At 39.5% G+C, this 21,874-nt stretch overlaps 1 protein-coding gene across 3 annotated transcripts; it reads right to left on the reverse strand.

Annotated features, from left to right (window-relative positions):
* Nucleotides 1-140: 140 nt before the first annotated feature.
* LOC139479962 (uncharacterized) lies at nt 141-17,708 on the reverse strand. 3 transcript variants are annotated; one of them, XM_071262911.1, is made up of 11 exons: nt 17,550-17,708; nt 16,401-16,495; nt 13,873-13,935; nt 12,858-12,951; nt 11,751-11,840; nt 11,213-11,326; nt 10,619-10,750; nt 8,054-8,170; nt 7,045-7,398; nt 4,939-5,387; nt 141-3,847 (listed from the first exon to the last, which is right to left on the reverse strand). In XM_071262911.1, the coding sequence occupies exons 2-11, from the start codon at nt 16,437-16,439 to the stop codon at nt 3,092-3,094; spliced, it is 2,208 nt and encodes a 735-aa protein (XP_071119012.1). In that variant the 5' UTR covers nt 16,440-16,495; nt 17,550-17,708; the 3' UTR covers nt 141-3,091. The 3 variants fall into 3 exon arrangements, with proteins under 3 accessions (XP_071119012.1, XP_071119014.1, XP_071119013.1); XM_071262913.1 differs by lacking the exon at nt 16,401-16,495; XM_071262912.1 differs by lacking the exons at nt 16,401-16,495; nt 17,550-17,708 and adding an exon at nt 15,926-16,149.
* Nucleotides 17,709-21,874: the final 4,166 nt, after the last annotated feature.

Below are 21,874 nucleotides of genomic sequence, written 5' to 3' on the forward strand. Positions count from 1 at the left end.
AAAAGTATAAAGTATTCATACAGAGTGAAAAGGTAATAGCACTGCTTTATTATTTTGCATACAAAATTCAGATATGCTTGTCTGAATGCTTCCCTCACTCGTATTGAGAATTTAGAAACCTTGACGCTGGTTGGCTGATTACAAAGTTCACCAGATGTGACCTTATGGGGGGTGTCCTCGGGTCTTCATGCAGACATTTACCACATCAGAGTGAAAGATCTGATTTTTATTAGATTGACTATAGATGCTAAATACATTCAGTATTTCAACTTAGACCAAACACCAAAACAGTTGTGAAATATATATTTCTTATTATAAGAATAAAAGGTGTACACAAAAAGGAAAATAGAACTAAAATGCCTTACATAAGATCTTGATATGTTCAGTAGTTTCAATGAAGTTTGGTAAAGTTTCTTAAATTATGGACAGATGGGTGAATCTCCATGACAAAAATTCATTTTGACCATGTCAAGGTGAGCTGAAAACAGCAGTCATTCCTTTTGCTCCCTTGGTGGTTTGTTGATCACAATAACAGTCTCAGTTTGGGCCAGTCCAGACGGGTCCCTGCATATATCTGGAAGATGGCAGCATGGGTTGCTGAGCAACACACCAAACAACAGCTCATGTGGGACTTTCTTCCTTTGCAGCATCACTTTGTATACTGTGATTATACTTGTACATGTATAAGTACACATATTTGATTAAATATAGAAATAAAATTCCTTGAATTACAGCATTAATATATATAAATATCAACACAATGAACCTGTGAAGATCCAGGTAGAGAATTGGTCTTCAGCAACCCATGCTTGTCATAAGAGGTGACTAACGGGATCGGGAGGTCAGACTTGCTGACATGGTTGATGCATGTCATCGCATCCAAATTGCGTGGATTGATCCTCATGATATCAATCACTGGATTGTATGGCCCAGACTCGATTATTTACAGATTGCCGTCATATGGCTGGAATATTGCTGAGTGCAGCGTTAAAGAACTGGGTGAAACAAACTTGACACAATGTTTCATATACCGTTTTATCTCCTAAAACTACTATAACATTCTAAAATTGTGTTCATACCGATATGTACAATAACCAAACATAAACAAATACATGTATTACACTGAAACCTTGCTCGTCCGGATCCCTAAATCCAGAACCCCTCATTGAACAATTACTACTGGGAACGCTTACTTGTATACAAAGTGATGTTAATCCACGACATTTGATTTCAGTAGAAACCTGAGCTTCTGGATTAATGGCGTTGCCCTGTATTATCATGAATGGTTCGGAGAAAACAAAGAAATAACTGTCACATCTGGTTTCAGTGGGATCTTTCGAGCTGTTTTGGGGACAGTGGGGTTGCCTAGTGGCAAAAGTGTTTGCTCGTCACGCTCAAGGCCTGGGTTTCAATTCTCCACATGGGCACAATGTGTGGAGACCTTTTCTGTTGCTTGAATATTGCTTAAAAACTGTGCACTCACTCACTCACTCCAGCAGATGTGAAAGCAAGTGATAACAAGTGTATAGTTGACAAAGTCATCTAATCCCCCACCCATTTTAACATGTTATGGTCCCAAACCAGGTAACTGACCCAAAATTTTTCTTAGCCCATGTCAAAATAGCTGCAATGGAAATTCTAAAATAAACATTTTTAAAACTCCATAATATCAAATGGCACTAGTTCAGTATGCACTTTATATATAGACATGCAATGTTTGGCAAGGAAATATTTAACAGTTTATTTGTTATACTCCTTAAGTAAACCAATCCTATATTAAAACTTAAATCCAACTTGTTGTCATGGAAACAAAAACAATAAAAATTTCTAAAAGTGCTATATATCAAAAGGCACCAGTTCAGTATGTGCCTGGTAGACATGCAAAGTTTTGTAAGAAAGTATTTAACATTTTTTTAGTTAAGCTCTGGAAACGAACACCACCCCTGTAGAACCTAAGTCCAACTTATTGCCATGGAAACGTGAAAAATACAAATTTCTAAAATTCCTAAATGGCAAGAGGCACCAGTCCAGTATGTGTCTGGTAAACATGCAAAGTTTTTGTTGGAAAGTATTGAATGGGTTTTGAGTTGTGCTCCGGAAAGAAACTCTACCCTATAGAACCTAAGTCCAACTTGTTGCAATGGAAAGGTAAAAAATAAAAAATTATAAAATGCCTAAATAGCAAAAGGCACCAGTTCAGTATGTGCCTAGTAGACATACAAAGTTTTGTAAGAAAGTATTTAATGGTTTTTGAGTTGCGCTCCGGAAACGAGCACCACCCTTATAGAACCTAAGTCCAACTTGTTGCCATGGAAACGTAAAAAACATAAATTCATTAAATTCCTAAATAGCAAAAGGCACTAGTTCAGCATGAGTCTGATAGACATGCAAAGTTTCGTAGAGAAATATTGAACGGTTTCTGAGTTATGCTCCGGAAACGATTTCGGGATGCACACACACACACACACACGCACACGCACACGCACACGCACACGCACACACACACACACACGCACACACACACACACACACGGACGGAACCCATTTCTATATCCCCAGCCAACTTCGTTGGGGCGGGGGATAAAAACATCTTGTTTCTCTGTGGAATTCCAGGGCATGATACACAGGTGCCAAGTACCTTGTCATTATGATAAGAACCGAGGTACGGTGGGGTAGCCAAGAGCCAAGGGACGGTGCAGTAACCAGTGGTTAAAGCGTTCACCCGTCACATTGAAGTCTGGCTTTAGCTCCCCATGTGGATCCACTGTGTGAAGTCCATTTCCGGTGTCCCCTGCTGTGATTGTCCTGGAACATTGATGAAAGCGTTGTAACACCACAAGCACTTAGTCCATTACTTAACAGCTGACTAGCTGATCAGGTGGTCACCATGTGACCTGGCTGTTTGTCTGTCCACAATACCCTGATGGCTGGATTAATTGCTCATGCTGTCAACCACTTGGTAAACTTCCCAGACTTGACTATTTACCAGCCACTTAATACAGTTGGAATATTGATGACTGTGGCATAAAATAACATGCATTGATATTCCTTGAAACTTTTATATGCATTCTGCAATAGATGCTTATTGATTTCAAGGGGACCACTCCCTCTCTATTTTCGGTTTCTTCAATTTGAGTGGCACATCTGTTGGAATAGTGTCACATGGTATCCTCTTCTGACTGTATGCAGTCCGTGAATCTGAGGTCTTGTATCCCGATGATGTGCTTCTTGGACTGCATTCTGAACCTGGAACGTATTCAGGGGCCATGATTCCGAATGCCGACTCTGGATGTTTAACATCCTTCTTTGTCCTGGCCACAGGTCTGTATTGCCGAGATGTCTTGACCGCCTTCAGAGCAGGAGAGGATCCATGCTTCGTATGAGATGATGAAAACTTTGTCCCAGGAAAAATGACTTTCCTGGCAGTATTTTTCTCTTCTATTTCTTCCCCTTCCGACCACTCCTCATCTTTGTCTATGATATCCGGAGGAGCACCCGATTCCCTGGTCAGACAGTCAAGCATAGAGCACCCCTTGCACTGGTGTTTGTCTTTTGTTCTGTCCACCCAGAAGACTGAGATTTTGTCGTATTCCTCTGGTTTCAAACTTGCCAGATGTGCCTCAATGGACGATGGAGAAGTAGAACTGGGATCGGTGTCGGGTCGACTTTTGAAAAGTTGGTCAAGTCGGCCACCTATATCATCTGACTTGCCAACATAGAAGGGTAGAAACTGTACCGATTCCTTATAGTCATGGATGTTTGCTATCTTAAAGTAGCCACTTGTCTTGGTTTGTGGTCTTTCAAAATATGGGAGTTGCCCTTTGAATAATTTATGGCAAGCCTTAATCTGAAAACAGAGGCAGGGATTTTTTTACTTTTTGCAAATAATATACAGAATCTTGTTGTTTTAGTAGAATGTGGGATAAAACTTTGTAGTTCATTTTTGTCATAAAATTCCTGGAAAAATAGAATGAGAATTCTCCAATGGACTGTCCTCAGATCATTACATTTTAGTGATGAAAGGGTAAGAAGTAGCCCTGAAACATTGAGTATGTACAATAAAGTAGTTGTTATCCATAATAATACTCATTGTTTTAATTTCAGTGAGACATGAATATTACTGACTACAATTCTTATTAACTTTCAATATTATATCATCGATCCAAATTACGTGGATCGATGCTCAAGATATCAATCACTGGATTGTCTGGTCCAGACTCGATTATTTACAGACCGCCGTCATATAGCTGGAATATTGCTGAGTCTGGCGTTAAACAACACACCAACCAACTTTCAATATTACCCATAGGGACAAGGATGGAGGTGAAATTACTTTTAGTAAATCTCACTGAAATATATACTGAACTGCAAAAGAAACGTCAATTCATGGAAATACTTCATGAAAGTTTCCCATTGAAATGTCATTTTTTGGAAGTATCTCGCTTTGACATTAGTCTGTATCTAAATTTTATGTTAACAAACAGAAAGTGCCACAAATATTGATATAATGGCTCACCAAAACGCACCTTCACAAATGACCATTGTACAAAATGCACTTGTGCTTTTTCTGAAAAAACTGCACCCCAAAATGTGGATCCAACATTCTTGTATCAATACTAGTGCCATGCCAAGACTTACAAAGAATCAAAGACACCAGGCTTTAGGACGACTGCATGCTGGCCAGACTGCTCACATGATTGCCAATGCTTTTAATGTCCACATGAGAACCATCTACAGATTACAGCTACGATACCAGGTCACCATCAGCTTACAGTCGTCATAAGGCCTGGTTTCTCTGATTCTTCGTAAGTCTTGGCATGGCACTAGTATCGATACAAGAACACGATTGCAGCTACATAATTTGTCAGGTTTTTTTTAATCATATTAATCATAAACACATTTCAATTTGTCATGGCATACATGTGTTGAGTATCTCACCTTTTTTGTTCTTTTCGCTGCTTGTGGGTTGTCTTTAGCAGAAGAAACAGATCCTTTCTCCAGTGAAGATCCTGATGTTGATGGTGGGAACATTGTAGACTTCTTTTGACCAAGGTCAAGATCAGACTGACTTGAACTTCTTAAAGATGAATTCCCAACATGACTGTCTAATGTGGTTTGAGTTCTGTGCTTGGGGGAGGTCAATATTTTGGCAGTGTCATCATCTGACTTTGATGGTGTGCGTGAAAGAGAAGCTGTTTTACTTGGAGAAGTGACGTCCATTGGTTTTGCTCTTGATATGTCTTTGGTTGACATTTCTGGTGACGGAAAAGTGGTACTGGTACAAGGAGATGCGATGTCAATGACTTTGGGATTTGACTTGACCCAAGTCAGCTTAGTCTGAATCTCTTTTTCTGTAAAGGTTTTGGGGTTAATGGCAGCAGGTTGTCCTGAAAGAAATACAAAACTGTACATATTCTGAAATTACCAAGACTGGGAGCAGTCACAGTTTCCAAAATAAATAATAAAATAATTCTTAAACCATGAGGAATATTTGATTTCTCGTCACTGTTTCTCTGTCATATGGCCGGAATATTGCTGAGTGTGGCATTAAACAAAAACACAAAGAAACAGTTCTTACGATCATGTCACACCAACACTGGGTTGGTATAGCAGACAAAGAAGCAACTATCATTCCAGTGATCTTGACTTGAATGAAGGTCACTCAAAAACTTAATGCCTCACCCCAAGGATTTGTGTTGCAAGTTCTCCTTCTCCATGTTGTTGAGTTATCATCAACATAACAGATTTTCCAATGACTAAATGTGACCTTCAGTATCAGGTAAAAGTATTGTAACATTCCCACGTGCAAAAGAAATTTCAGTCTCATTAAAATAAGTTTTTTAACTCTGATACGATACCTGTGTTATGACCTGAGGACACCTTGATATAAAGTTGTGTCACCTGAACCCTTGACCGTTTCAAATTAAGGATGAATGGGCTCTTAAGCCAATCAGATGTCATCTTTCTAGAATGATAGGCTTCATGTCTTCATCCCCCAATTCGGAAATTTTTATTTTAACAAAAGAAATACCAAAACAGGACACAAGTATGCCTTCGATGGTACTCACTTGTGGGCTCTATGCCATACAGCTTAGAAATGACTATCCATAACAACATAAACGTGGAGCCTTCATTATGTACGTTCAGGAAAGGTTGAAGTTGATTTTCGAGATACTGAAATCAGATATGCTGGTCGGAATGCTTCACTCACTCGCTCACTGAGAATGTAGAAGCCTGAATGCTGATTGGCTGGTCAGAATGTACATCTGATGCTACATATGGAGGTGTCCTCAGATCATCACAAACATTCTTGTTTTCATACAATTTATCTCCTAATACAATAATGGAACACAAGACTTAGAATTCATACGTCAATATGTAATTTTATAAACTGTAAATAACATGTTTTTATTTTGAAGCCTACTGACCATGTTGAACTAACAAAATCATTAAGCTGAGCTACAGAAAATTTTCTTTCCAAAACCCTTCTCCCCCTCCCTTCATATATTTTTTCCCATAACTTTTATCCAAGATTAACATGTGTTATAGGCCCCACTAATGCACTCCAACTCATCATAATAGACAACAGGTCTATTAACAACCCAGCTTACTAGAGCTGGGGTGAATCCAAATTTACTACCTGGGTACCCAACCTCCTAATACCCGACCCTAACCAGGTACTCACAGCAGGTATCAAGAGTTGGGTACAAAATGTCCCATTGGGAATTATTTTACAGAGCCCTGGCAAAAACGACATGTATTTAGACACTTCGATACACTAAAACTGATCATGCATACACTGAAGTTGACCGAGGGTCTATCTTTACTCAAACATATAAAAGTCAGAAAGAATGTGTGCATAGTCAGAGAAAAATACAAACATTAGTAACTTGTAGTGTAACCATGGAGATTAATTGTTATTGTCATCAAACAATGTATCACGTGACTAGCCACAGGTGTGGGTAGTCCTGTGGGTATCCAGGTCCTACTCAGGACCCAACTGACCCGATTACCGAAGTTACCTGTCCCAGCCTCACAGCTTACCCGTATGTCCAGACATGACATCCTGCACATCAACCGAGAGCTGACTTTCCACATGGATGTGAAGCGTCAGTTGATCCTTCACAATAGTAAGCAGATCGTTGTTTAACAGGCAAGTGAGAATCTTCTGCAGTCTGTGGTTAAGAAACTCTTGCACGTTGATGTTTGAGTCCAGCTTGAGGTTGAGGATTATAGAGCCTTCTTCCACAGAAGTTACAAGAGCACCTTGCAGGGGGAGATAACTGTTGATGATACACTGATTATCCTTGAACACCTTGAAGAGTCGCCTCTCTGTGTCAGGATCCTGTCCGATGGACGTGATGGTTATTTTCGCTGTATTTTCAGATGTGATATCTCCTATTAATGGAGAACCATACATGTTTAGTGCAGATCAGACAAAACATTCCGTGGAAAATCAAGGTGGCTTTGAAATGAAGGCAGGTGGTGGGTAGCCTCATGGTTTAAGTGTTTACTCATCACAAAAATCACAGTCCCGAGCTTGATCCCCCAAATGGGTAAATTGCGTGAATACTATTTCTGGTATCCCTTGCCCTGATATTTGTAAAAGCAGCATCAAATTATGCTCACCATTTCAAATGTCGGCTTGCTACAAGCCGAGGACAGCAATGTGTACAGTGAAACAATCTTAAACTGGACAATTATGTTCCCATTGAAATCAACGGGATTAACAAATTTATGGACTAATGACTTATTAGTAAGTCTGTGAGTATGTTTTCATGCTGCTTTCAGCAATATTCCAGCAATATCGTGACAAGGGACACCAGAAATGGACTTCTCACATTGTACCCACATGGGAAATAAAACCTGGGTCTTCACCGTGACTAGCAAACGCTTAAACCATGAGGCTACCCCTTCGCCCCAACTCATTAGTAAGGAGTTCTGTAAAGACAATATAACTGAAATACGTTTTGCAGATGAACTGACGACTAACAGGGATTGTAGTCATGCAAAACAGTACTGACCAAGGTTTATGTTTCAGATTAGAACCTACCAATTTGGATGTTGGTGATATTTGTGGACTCCCCAATCTGTGTAATAAGATTACATCCAAAATCATCCTTCTGGAGAGTGCACTCATTTTCCAAGCCAATCTGGACAACAGTGTTAACTGAAACACCATTAGAATCATGTCAGTCCTCTTACATCAAGACAATATCCATATGGTGATAATTTCATTTTTGTGCATACATAATGTTATAATCAAAACTTCAAACTAAGCAAGGGAGGTAACTCTACCAGCCATATGCTGGGCGCTTTCAAAATTAAAAATAGGGCGCTTTCAAAATTAAAAATAGGGGGCTCTTATTAGGATATAATTTTAGTGAGAAAAAAACAGAGTTGAAAGATCGTAAATTTCGCGGTTTATGCTGACAGCCTGTAATGATACAAAAGAAAAGTCTGTGTGTATTATACACGACAGATATATTTTCCAGAATTAAATTGCCCATAATTAAGGATGCATATAACACACGATTGCGTATTATGCACGAATAAATAAGTCTTATGTACATTGATCAATTGGAAGGGGTGCTAATTGGGATTGTTTACTAGCCAATATATTAACAAATATCACCATAGGCGCTTATAAGAGGAGGGCGCTTATTACGTCGAATACAGTATATCATATTACCTACTACTTCTGGGACAGAATGGCACCGAAATTCTTCATGATCCAGTGGATCATGTCTCCATCTTATTAATCCTGGGGCCGTATTTATCAAACAACTTAGTTTTGACTTAAGAAAAAACTTAAGTTTCTGAAAAGTTACTTAGCCAAGTCAAAAACTTAAGTTGGTATTTACGAAGCGTCTAAGTCAAAAACTTAGCTAAGTTGATTTCACTGAATGCAAACACGTGATCACTAAGGACTATCCCAGCTATTTTTAGCCTACCAGTGGAACTCTTTTCTCTAAGAGAGAGAAAAATGTCATTGGGGAATTCCCGGACAGCGCAGACGATAATAAACACCGTTGCGAGCTCCAAGAAAGGCCCACGCCATGACCGAAGACGAGAAAAAGAGACGGCCAAACTTCACCAAAGAAGAATCGTTACTACTAGCAGAGCTGGTGGCACCAAACAAGGTGGTGCTTGAAGGAAAGTTTGGCCCCGGCATCACCTCCTTGAAGCGGCAGGAGGCGTGGCAGGTACGTGTTCGAAGTTCCGCGGTAGTGAGTGTTTTTTATGGGTTTTGAGAGGTTTAGCTGCTTACATCATTAATTTTACATACATATGTAGCAGACTAGGCCGTAATGCGTATCAAAGAATGCATGTGGTCGAATAATAACCAAGACGTTTTCCAACCTTCCATCATCACACTTTGTAAGTCCAGTACCACGGGAATGATATATTTTGGTCATATTCAGACACTGAGACCCAAACAATTATTTTCGTCTTTCTCAAGTTGCACTGTGGCTTGTATCTTCATCGAGGTAGGCCTATTGTCTGTACCCCGAACAATTTTTACCCAAAATTTTCGGTGATTTTGAACCCAAACCAGTAGCCTAGATCTATGTCATTTTGTACTCCTTTTGGGGCATTTGGATTAGCTTCTAGAGTATACATTAGTCCTAGGCCTCATGTTAGTATCCTAAAGTTACATTACTATCACTTTCATGTCAAAAGAATACAATTAACTTTAGTCATCCCCACCATACCTTCATTTTGAGTCTGGCTCAAATGGTACATTCAAATTACTCTTTTCTTTCATGACTGAAACAAGCAGCAATACCACCAGTACTAATACCACCAGTACTTAAACCACAATTACTACTACTGTAACAGGTACTACAAATACCACTACTACTACTACCACCACCACCACCACTACTACTACTAATTACAACAACCACTGGTATTACTACCTATTACTCCTGTTGATACTACTGCTACCACTACATCTGCCATTCCTGCCACTACTACTACTACTACTACTACTACTACTACTACTACTGCTACTGCCACTACTAGTACTGCTGCTACTACTACTACTACTACTGCTACTACTGCCACTACTAGTACTGATACTACTACTACTACTACTGCCACTACTACTACTACTGCCACTACTAGTACTGCTGCTACTACTACTACTACTACTGCTACTACTGCCACTACTAGTACTGATACTACTACTACTACTACTGCCACTACTACTACTACTACTACTACTACTACTGCCACTACTAGTACTGCTGCTACTACTACTACTACTACTGCTACTACTGCCACTACTAGTACTGATACTACTACTACTACTACTGCCACTACTACTACTACTACTACTACTACTACTACTACATACTGAAGCTAGAGAGCCACCCACCCCCAGTATTTGTGTCACGTCATAGGTCGCAGGTCCTAGGTCAGTGTGCAATCCCGTAATACATCATCATTATTGCTGTAATACATCATCATTATTGCTATGACGTCATTCACGAGACATGTGGCCGCCATGTTTTGAACCCAAAGAACAGTACCAAAAGAACACAGAATATTCCGAGTGTTACCAGCAACACAGATGTCTGTATTCCTTATCAGCATCACATCAGGTACATACTTAAAGTGTTGTTTCCAGCTTGCCAGTGGTATTTCCTCGCTGATTCCGGTAGGCGATAAAATGTTGTATTGAATTTCCTCTCATCTTTAATATCATCTATGACATATATAGGCTTCCCAAAATCAGAAAAACCTGAAGAAAATACAATTTTAGCAGCTGAACAATGAACAATAAAAAATCGATGCATCAGCATATTTAAAGATAAATAGGTAAGACTACATCTGTAAATTGCTGAAGTCTAAGCAAGCCATCATTGCCAGAGCGAATGGAAGTCTTACAGTGTGATGTTCAGAATGTTTTGCATTATACATGTATGTATTCACATAAATATGATTCTATCATTAGCTATCCAAAAGGATTGGGACCTTTAGTCAATCTCACTAAAATCAGATCTTTAACTCTGATACAATACTCTTTACATGAAGATCTGAAACAGAAAATTGGACCTTTTGTCCATGAGTTAACATTGAGAATCATCCATTCCTTCCACACCCTGCTTTTGAGTGATTATCGAAGAAAATATTCCCATCTAATTATCTGTTCGTATAAAATAAAATAGCACATGTGACTTAACAATGAAAATATCCTACTTACTGTCCAACCATATCAGGGCATCAAATACTCGCTCTTTCTGAAATTTGTCTGCCATTCTTGAATCAACAATAAGATACACGGCTTTAAAGCTGACATGTTCTTGAAAGCAAATATCTGAAAGAGAACAGAAATGTTAAAAGAAATCCAGCTAAAAAAAAACACCTTGTTTCTCCTGAATGGGTAGGGAGGAAGGATTATATTTGGAGGCATTCTATTTCTTTACTTCTTTTGTTAAAAATCTATAAGAAGTAAACTTGATTCTAATCTTCCATGTGACCTATTTTGGCAAGACTGGTGACCTCTTTCAAGGAATGGCATAGCATAAGCAAAAACAAAAACACGGTTGAAAAAAAAAATTATATGTGCTTCAAAAAATTAAACAATGGGAAAGGTAATTTTAGGTGCAGTACAAGAGAAACAGTTATTGACTATTACTGATACATTTTAGGAGTATTTGAACATGACAAGTCTCAGACACAATCAGTCATGTTTTAACATTTGGAGGCAGTTACAGGAAAGCTATATATCTAATCCTTACTAGACAACTCTACTTCTGTACAAATACTGTTTTGTCCAAGCTCGGCTCGAAGTTTCTGGGCTGTCCTCTCATTGTCCCGGTGTAAGATACCTGCAGGGTAGTAGCACTGCATGTTAAAACAGTTGCACTGAATATATGATAATCTTAGGAAAACAAAATACATGATATTTTAAGCAAATAGATTGAATTTAAAAATCGCTCCCTTGTGCTAGCAGGTCGTCGATACAATGGTTGTCCGGAGAATGAAGATGGGGAAGAGAAATCTCATGCTATCAGTGTTTCCAGCTTTATTGGAGATAGTGTGCAACAAAGTAGTCAAGTACTGTGATATCGACGCTTGTTTCAATCATGAAAGGACAGGATAATTTGGCTGGAATCAAATCGAACCCTTAGTGGTGAATAGTTTGAGGTATTTAACATAACAGAATAGTTATATACACTGGAAAATTGAGGATGCAATCACAAAGGCTAGGCAATTGGTTCTTGTATCAAAGATCGTCAAGGGGCAAAACTTATTTTATTGCAGTGCTCTTTTGAAAGTGCATTTGTTTGACTGAGGAACAGGTGGTCCAGTCGTCAGCATGATAAATGTGGTGAATGTGAAAATAGTTGTTAAAATATGGTCTCTGGAATGGGGATTCTGAAAGCCATCCCCCCAAAACTCTCAGAAAGAACAATGTGATTCAAGGGAAGCAACTCTGTTGACCCTGTTGTCAGTCTTTCAGTTGTGTGTTTTGTGAAATGGGGTTTAATGTCACGTTCAAGAGTAGTGCAATTATTTAGCAACTTGCATGCACGTGTGTGTGGTTGGTTGCTTGTACTAGTCCGGATTAATGCTGATTTTATAGTGCTAGTACCATGCTGCAGTTTAACATGAATACCCTACTCAGTATACTCTGAGTCGGCCAGTCCTTGTTTTAACACCCATAAGCGCCAGGCATGTTAACAACAAATACCATCTTTTGATGTCTTTTGGTATGACATGAACGGGGACCGACCCCCGGACTTTCTGCTCTCCGGGCAGACTCTCTACCACCAGACCATTGAGGCGGTCTTTTGAGTTAAGCACCACCTTGATATTAGGTTAATGATAATCAATACACTTACACACTGCATTTGTTCTTGTTCTTCCTGTTGCTGCTGTTGCTGCTGTTGTTGATGTTGCTGCTGTTGCTGATGCTGATGTTGATGCAATATCTTCCTATAATCAACATAAAATATAAGCAATTTATCGTAATAATCAATTTTGATGCCAAGATCTGAGCATTTATTTTGTTTTCAAATCATGTATAACCAGTAAATAAAAATAATCAAAATCAGGTTTTCCACACAATAAAATAAACAATTCCTTACCACCCAAACATCATGCATTCCCAACCTATAAGGAATTCATAATATTGTATTTCAATCACACTGAATATGACCATTGTCCATCAGTTTTATACAAATAACATAAAAATAATAGTCACTGAAATAACAGTAATGCATTGAATCCTGGTAAGTTGGCAAACAATTCTCAATAAGACGGAACACAAAAGTAATACAATATTCATCAAACCATATGAGATCATGAACAAAAGAATGAAAGAATCAGGAGGTAATCTGTCAAACAATCATGAAACTTAAACAGCGAGACTGTAGAACATGTAAGGCTTTTATAAAAATTATTACAATTCACAACCAAAGCAACAAACAAAGATGCTTTTAATATGATGGACCGACCTTTTTGAATGGGATAGTTTGTTTGTGATAGAATATCAAGGTACACTAGTCATTTCTCAAAATCGGGCAGCAAAACAAGTTTTGTGACTCACAACACATTATTTTTAGAACAACCAGCATTGATTGATTGATTGACTGATTGGTTGATTTGTTGGTTGGTTGATTTGTCTAAAACCTTTTTCACCAACATTGTGAGGAACTGATTGTTTTTCAATCCATACCAATTTAATCAAACAAGTTGCTCATGCATTCTCAATTTTGTTTTTATCATTCATTTCAGTTTGATTTTTTACCAGCATTCTTGGGAACTGATTTTTTTCAGCGCATATCAAATTAATCAAACGGGTTCATTTGAGTTGACCACACATTCTTGATTTGGTAGTTTTCCATTGATACGTACAAAGTCTTGTTGAAACCTCTGTATTTCTTCCATCGTTGTATCCAGCAGGTCATAACCCTGGTGCTAAAATATTAAATAATAATTAAGCTTGCAAGCACACAAAATATTTCTTAAAGTCACAGAGAATTTGAAGTGCTGTTTTACGAGTAAATGCAGTGACTATTAATTGATAAAGATGCAATATTGTTTTACTCCTTTACAACACAGTACTGACAATATACTGACATATTGTCCACTATTTTTATACATTTTGTTCTTTGAGATGCAATTTCTAAGTAATTAAGATCATATCAATATTTAATCTTAAAACTTGTTTACTGGTCTTAAAAGATGAGCTTGATGTAAAGCCATCCTCAGCAATCCAGTGTATTATAGTATAGTATTGATTAGAGCCTGATTCAAGTCAATAGATATCTGTCCCATCAAATTAATCTTACAAGCGCAAAAAGTGCTCTGCTAAGTTAGGACTAGGAGTGATTGAGGTGGTGATGTCATTTCCGAGACGAAGCAATGGCTGTGAATGGGTACAGAGAATTTATCATAATCATAATACTAGAATGGTGACATAATAACCTCGATTATCGAGGATGACACATGTGTAGGTTCAGCTTTTGTGGCAGGTAGCAGAGCATGTTGCATACAAAGAGATTTATGAGACCTGCTCAGACGTGGATCTTCAGCCCAAGTCTTAAGGAAATGTCAGTAAAATATTGAATTGACACTTTCCCAAATCATGTCACAATACTGGTAGTAATTAGTACTAATTACTAATGTTATGACTTTGTAGTGGGGACTTGTATTTCACTTACAACAGGGCCAACACAGAGGAGGAGACCTTAGGCTTAGTTTCAAATTATTGCCTAGAATGCAATGTTAAAATACAATGTTAAAATACCACTGAATTTAAGAAACTAAGAACTTAAAGATCCCAATCATAAACCATATAAAGATTTGTTCTCCAATTTGCCTGCCAATGGTTCTTAGTTTGGAATCTGGGATAAATCCCTCAATACAAGTGCAACAACACTCCACATCTATCAGGATCCGTGTGCGCGCACGTGAGTGCGTGCGTGCTTGCATGCGTGCGTGCATGTGTGTGTGGTTCTAAGGATTATATATATATTTATTACATATTTTCAAATTCCCACACACAAAAATTGATAATGTTATACTTTGTTCTCTTTACATCAACAGATATCTGCATTGTCCAAAGTTATAGTTATATTTGATGTCTTTTAATTATTTATATAATTGTACATTTGTACTACATGTAGTTTTAGATTACACATGCATGACTTTTTAGCAGTCATTATATGTAAGCAGAATCTATTATATGTAAAAACAAGTAACAAATATATCTACATGGAATGCTTGTGGGGTTACATTTGCATTATGTCATGATAAAAATATCTGATAATAAACTTTCTAAAATCATATTTTCTATATCAAAATATCTAATAAATAGACTTAATACTAAGTACTGGTGTCTTGAAGTAGAGGATAGAGCATGGGTTGTAAATAACTTGTCAACATACATGTTGTCAAAACATGAACATACAACTATCATTTCACATCTATTTATGTATCATACACATCCTTGTGGGTTAGTCATGCAGTATGATTTGTTTTTTGTTGGGACAAATTATGGACCAGTGCCATCTGTGGTAACTTTACCAATGTCAATGTCAGTCAGTGGTAACTTTACCAATGTCAATGTCAGTCAGTGGTAACTTTACCAATGTCAATGTCAGTCAGTGGTAACTTTACCAATGTCAATGTCAGTCTGTGGTAACTTTACCAATGTCAATGTCAGTCAGTGGTAACTTTACCAATGTCAATGTCAGTCAGTGGTAACTTTACCAATGTCAATGTCAGTGTTCTGCAAATCCAGGTTTATCTCCAACATGATATGTTATTACATTGAAGTCCAAATGGCAGTATGACAAATATTTCTTAAGATTTGAATGCTGCAACAGTTAAGACTTGTCACGGGAAATAACACAAATGCTGATACTAGTGATAAGCAATATCAGAAAATGGCGTGGCAATATACCGTTTTTTATGGCATTTTTCCCGCTATCTTGCTATCATCGTGGCAATTCGTGTTTTAGTTGAAGACAGAAGAAATGTTAATATTCTATACAAATAATCACTACAAAATATGTGCTAGTTATAAATATTTAGTCTTAAAAGACCGTTTTTGAATTAGGTTGCTACAGGATAACGTTTTAGCTTGGATCCTTCTCTTCCAGTCACACGTTGTCGCAGCGCACATTGAACCGGGGAGCGACTGGTTAGACCGTCTAAAAGAGAGTTATTGCCCTTTGGAACAAAAAAGACAAGCTCCTTCCCTGCGCGTGACACCTCTATTACACTCTCGGTAACATAGTGTAGAGAGCTCCGCGAACGGGCTATTGCTTTGAGGAGCTTGCGAAAAAGATTGCCCGTGGTAATAAAGTATCCCAATATTGATTTAACACTTTGTATTATGTTGAAATCACCGCCATCACATTGTGTTACATGTTCACCTGGTTTAGCATGTAGTTGTTGACAGCAAGCCTCTCCATCAGTAAACATTCACAGGGTCACACCCATGCATGCAGGAAGGGTGACGACAGCACCGCTACAACATGTGGGTTGCATTTTCATCACATTATGTCATAATCAACAAATTAAAGACACCCATAAACCCTGGGCCAATACACCCCTAGTGATTACTTTTGTCACTTTATAATTTTTTTACCTCACCTACTTACCTAACCAAAGCTAGCCAACCCCAGAGAGAAAGTGTGTGCTTTTAATTTGAACATTATTTATGTCAGGAAAACTATGACATATTCTTTCGGGCATGAGAAACTGTTAACTAAAATATATTCCACAGTCATGGTGCAGGACTATAGCTCAACCCTCACTCCAAGATTATAACCCACAGATCCTGTCTCCTCCAGTCTAGTTCGGGGTTCGATCCCCGGCCGCGTCATACCAAAGACGTTAAAAGATGGTACTTGTTGTTACCCTGTCTGGCGCTCTGCATGAGGGGTTAAAACAAGGACTGGTCGGCTCGGAGTCAGTATACTGTGTCTGAGTGGGGTATTCATGTTAAACTGTGGCATGGTACTTCAGTGGGCTAGCACTATAAATCGGCATTAGTCTCGGACTAGTACAAGCAGCCACACACACACACACACACACACACACATGCATGCATGCATGCACGTCGCTATATAGGCGCAATAATCTTGGACGCGACGTTAAACCCAATTTCACCTCACCTCACCTCCTGCAGTCTAACCCAGGCCACCCCATTTCAAGCACAACCCCCACAAACCCACCGCTGGCTCTGCTGAAGACATTCAACTTCAGCCATCAGTCTAAGCTAAGCCATCATACCCAAAGCTCCGCCCCAACTCCCACTCTGAGATATTCGACAACGCGCCACCCCAACCCAACCCATCCCACCCCACCCTTGGACCCCTTTACAGCTCTCGGCTATGCACGAGGGTATCTCCGTGTCATAAACACGTACGTCTCTTCGATTCCTGCGCAGACACACTGGTGCAGGAACACTAGTATTGACCTTTTAATAAAGTTATTCCCGTCAGCGATGGTGCGTTTACTACTACCGGAGACTGTGACAAACCCAACAACTGAATTATATGCTATAGCTCTGGACTTACCTATCATTCACAAATGGGGCACCGACTCGCTCCTTTACTGTTTAGAGTACGTCCATTCGTGTACTCGTTATGGCTGACTTAGAAAATTAAAATGATTAACTTCATAAGTACACAAGTGGGTACACAAAGCCTTCTTATCAGCTGCTCACAATTACTGTAGCGTACTATACAGCCTCTGATAACGCTTCCGTGACCTATATAATTATATATATAGAGATAGAGAAATGTACACAGCAAAAGCCACTTTCACTTTCGGTTTGACTGCAAGTCTATAATGCTTGGCAAGTCTAGATTTCTGCAGTATGAGGCTGAAAATGAAGAGAGCCTGTGGGCTCCTTTTTATAACCTGGATATCCACGGAATGACTATATATTGTGACAAATGTGAGGAATTACATGATAAAAGTGTCTGTTCGTCACACATACATCACCAGTTTGATTCCTATATCAGGCAACCCCTCGCCGCGAGTCCAGCAACATCACACGAAGAGACGTAAAATCTAAATCGTTCTGTGATATCGGTGTTTGAAAATGAGTGAGTGTGTGTTATTTTACGCCACATATTACAGCCATATATCACGACGATATATCTGTCGACAGTAGGGTTCAGTGACAGACATTGAGCCAGATTACATACGTATCAAACACGTTGGGTGCTGAAAGAAACAATACCTATATACAGTCTGGCTAAATCATTTGTCAAGAGAGGGCACGGGTGGCCCAGTCGTCTAAGGCGCCGCGATTCGCTGTGCAGAGTTGCGTCCCTTGGGAACGCCAGAAACCTATGATTGTGGGTTCGAATCCCGGTTCGCCCCGATTATGTTTCTAGGTTGGTCAGGACCATACCCGTGCTCAAGGGTTTCACCAAAGTGGTAAACGTCTGAGACCTGCATCACTTCGGGCTTTCCTCCCACATTAAGCTGACACGCCGCGATATGACTGGAATACTGTTAAAAGCGGCGTTAAACCCAACTCACACACACACACATTTGTCAAGATCAATTTAATGTACAGTGGAACCTTCCAAAACCATACCCTGATTAATACGGATTCAAGTCAACACCAGACCATATCGGCGGTTCCGACTATACTATGGTAAATAAAAAAAAATTTAAAAGAAATAAGTTACTGTATTTTTATTTCCTGTTTCGATATGTCTTGCTGTAACCTCACTAATCCGGACTAAACTTTCGGTCCCACAAAAGTACGGTTAAGGCAAATTCAACCTTACATTTTAGAGAATGAGAGTCGATGGCGTGATAACGAATCGGAACTTGCTATCATGGAACTGCATGTCGCTTATATCAATCCCAGCGAAGATCTGAGTTAGAACTGGCCTTCAGCAACCCACGCTTCTCATAAGGGGCGACTAACGGGATCGGATGGTCAGGCTCACTGATTTAGTTGATGCATGGTATCGTATCCCAATTTCGCAGATCGATGCTCATTGCGGCAGTCACTGGATTGTCTGGTTCAGACTCTATTATTTACAAAACGAGGTCGTATAGCTGGAAAATTGCTGAGTGGGGCGTTAAACTATCAAACAAACGTATACAGGCGATCACATTATAATACCACTGTCAGGCGCAGGTAGAAATAAGCTGGTTATCATACATCTCATATAACTGATTAACCCTATCAAAAGTTGAGCAGTACTGTTCAAATCAAAATACAACACCTCTAATTCTCATTGAGAGGGGGGCATTTATGTGTTCGAAAACTTTAAGAAAAAGGTTTTACCCGACATTTACCATTTGAACTTCTCCCTTATGGGCTTGCTTGCAGCATTGTTATAAACTGACGGCCAAAAGGAACTTTACCACCTTAAAAATGAAATGGCAAAACTTGAAAACATAAGTTCAAGCTAAATCAGTGCAAATCATATGGTCCAAACACAACAATGCTTTATGCAGAAAGTGATACACGTCCACGTGTATGGCAGAAAATGCGAAAAAGTGAAAAACACGTGCCCTTTAGGTAGCCGAAACTACACGTGCAATAAGGGTATATAAATGATATGGACGGTATGTCAGACACTCACACTGATAACAAAAACAAACCACAGATATGCCACGAGTGACACCCGAATAACGCTAGCAGTCCCTGGGTATGATACAGATGGGAGCCACCCATGTCCACATAGCTAGAACGTTTGTTTGCTCCCGTGTTGCTGTAACCACCTTATGTAACGTTACAGACAGACCGGGCAGACATCAGACAGGCCAAGAACAGGCAGAACCAGGGTTACTACGCCCAATGAAGACCGGTGCCTTTGTACTATGCATCTCCGGATTCGATTCCTGACAATGACGTCATCAGCGACGAATGCCTCAGGGCATATGGTTAGTCGACATAGTGGCCAGGCGACTAGGGGTTCAAGACCTTACAGAGGACAATTATTGGCAGCGCAAGAACATCGTCAGAGATTGTGTTTGGGCCCGGGCTACACGTCGTTGGTAGCGACGTGCCTAGCAGAGGGTCGTTTTCCCTGAGGAAAGCAGGTTCTGTTTGTTCAGAGCTGATGCAACACACCATGTTTACCGCCGAACGGCGGTATGTTGTTTTCAGGGGGTCGTGCGGTATGGTAGAAGGGGTTTTATGATGCTGGGAGGAACTAGTGGGCAGGAAAGAACACCACTGATCATCGTTAACGGAAATTTGATAGCTCAACGTTACATGGATGAAATTCTTCGCCCGAGTGTCCTATCATTTCTACAACAGCTGCCATGTGGTGTCATTTATCAACATGACAACGTCAGACCCCCATACAGCCCGAAGCGTACAGAACTTCCTTGCAGCCAACTACCCCCACGTGTTGCCGTGGCCTGCACGCTCCCCAGACATGTCCCCCACCCCCTGAACACCCCTGGGATGTCATGGATCGTCTTGTTGGACAGCGACCACATCCTCCAGCTAACCGACAAGAACTGATCCAGGCCTTCCAACAGGAATGACGACGTATCACACGTGACGTCATCAGACGAATGACCTTTTCTGTGAGCTGGAGAGTTTTTGTGTGTCTTCAACCAGGGGGTGGCCACACACGCTATTAACGTGACATGACATTGAACTTGAGCGATTTAAGATATGTGTAACCTTTGTCCATTACGTTGAAAGCTTGTTTTTGCTACCCCACCTAATTTGGGCAACTGTCATGCCAATATCGGATGCTGTATGGCTGTCATTTTAACAAGCGGTCCATAGCTACGTATCGTGTTATCCATAGTTCGAGACAGGCAGAGTGTGATATTGGACCATAGTGCAGGACTTTACTAAGACTATCAAGTAACACTGTTTGAAGCTCGAGTTGATGTTTTACAATAATTTCTTTGAAATCCCTCAGGTAATGTCTGTGGGTGTCTGTATTATTGTTGTAAGTTAATGTCAGTGTGTCACACACAACAACATGCGCAGCGACACTGGCCAGTAGTCGATTCGATGAACAACATTTATCATTCCAAACTTGCCTCCATGGGATATATCGCTTAGGTGCTTTGCAGAGTATTATGACGTCATCGGTTACCATGACGTCAAAAACATTCATCTCTAATCTCTCCACCATCGAAGCTGGGTGGCTGTACTTTTCACACTGATTATATAGAAGTTATAAATGAGCAAGTGTTTGATACTGATTTTACGACACAAAAGTCAGAATTCTTGTATTTCCCATGAATACATGAATTCTTTTAGCAGTGTACACGAGTACAGTATGAGACACACAGTTGAGTGTACAGATTTCTTTCTTACCCATTATTTCTTAATCATTTTGAGTAGCCTTAGAAAACCACTATTGTCGGAAGACTTCAACAGCTATGACATTATTTCTAGTGTTACGTCATTCCGACCTTACGTCACAATTAGATTCGAATGACATCAACACTTCCGTACGGATGACATAAACAATACACTGGTGCGCGTGAAGTGATATTTGCACTAGTGCACATATGAATGTTATTAACTCTGTACTTTCTAAAAATACAAGATATTTCATGTGTGGAGTGAAATATCCTGTTTTTCTGTCGGAGAGAAAGGAGATATTTTCACGAGCGGCATAGCCACGAGTGAAAATATGTCCTTTTCTGCCCGTTACGAGATGAGAGAAGCTTCATATTCCAATCCAATTTCATATCCTACTTATTATATACTTTTTGTGTAGTTATCTCCCGGAAAATAAAATTATTTCCTAACAAATGTAAAACCATGAAATGTATATTCTCCCTACCTCACACACAGGTACGGTTCACCACCTATTTGCGACTAAAAAAGTAGTTTCGTGTTTGCAAAATCTTAAAATATATATATCAAAAGTAACAAAAAATATTTAGG

This window comes from Haliotis cracherodii, unplaced genomic scaffold, assembly GCF_022045235.1.
Source record: "Haliotis cracherodii isolate W230 unplaced genomic scaffold, xgHalCrac1.p SCAF_4, whole genome shotgun sequence".
Taxonomy (NCBI): domain Eukaryota; kingdom Metazoa; phylum Mollusca; class Gastropoda; order Lepetellida; family Haliotidae; genus Haliotis; species Haliotis cracherodii.

Coding starts and splice junctions, on each gene's coding strand:
- LOC139479962 (XM_071262911.1), bottom strand. CDS start 16,439: ATGGAGAGGCTTGCTGTCAACAACTACATGCTAAACCAG. Junction 13,936..16,400: donor ACAACTACATGCTAAACCAG/GTGAACATGTAA, acceptor TTAATATTTTAG/CACCAGGGTTATGACCTGCT. Junction 8,171..10,618: donor AGCTGGAAACAACACTTTAA/GTATGTACCTGA, acceptor ATGGTGTTTCAG/TTAACACTGTTGTCCAGATT.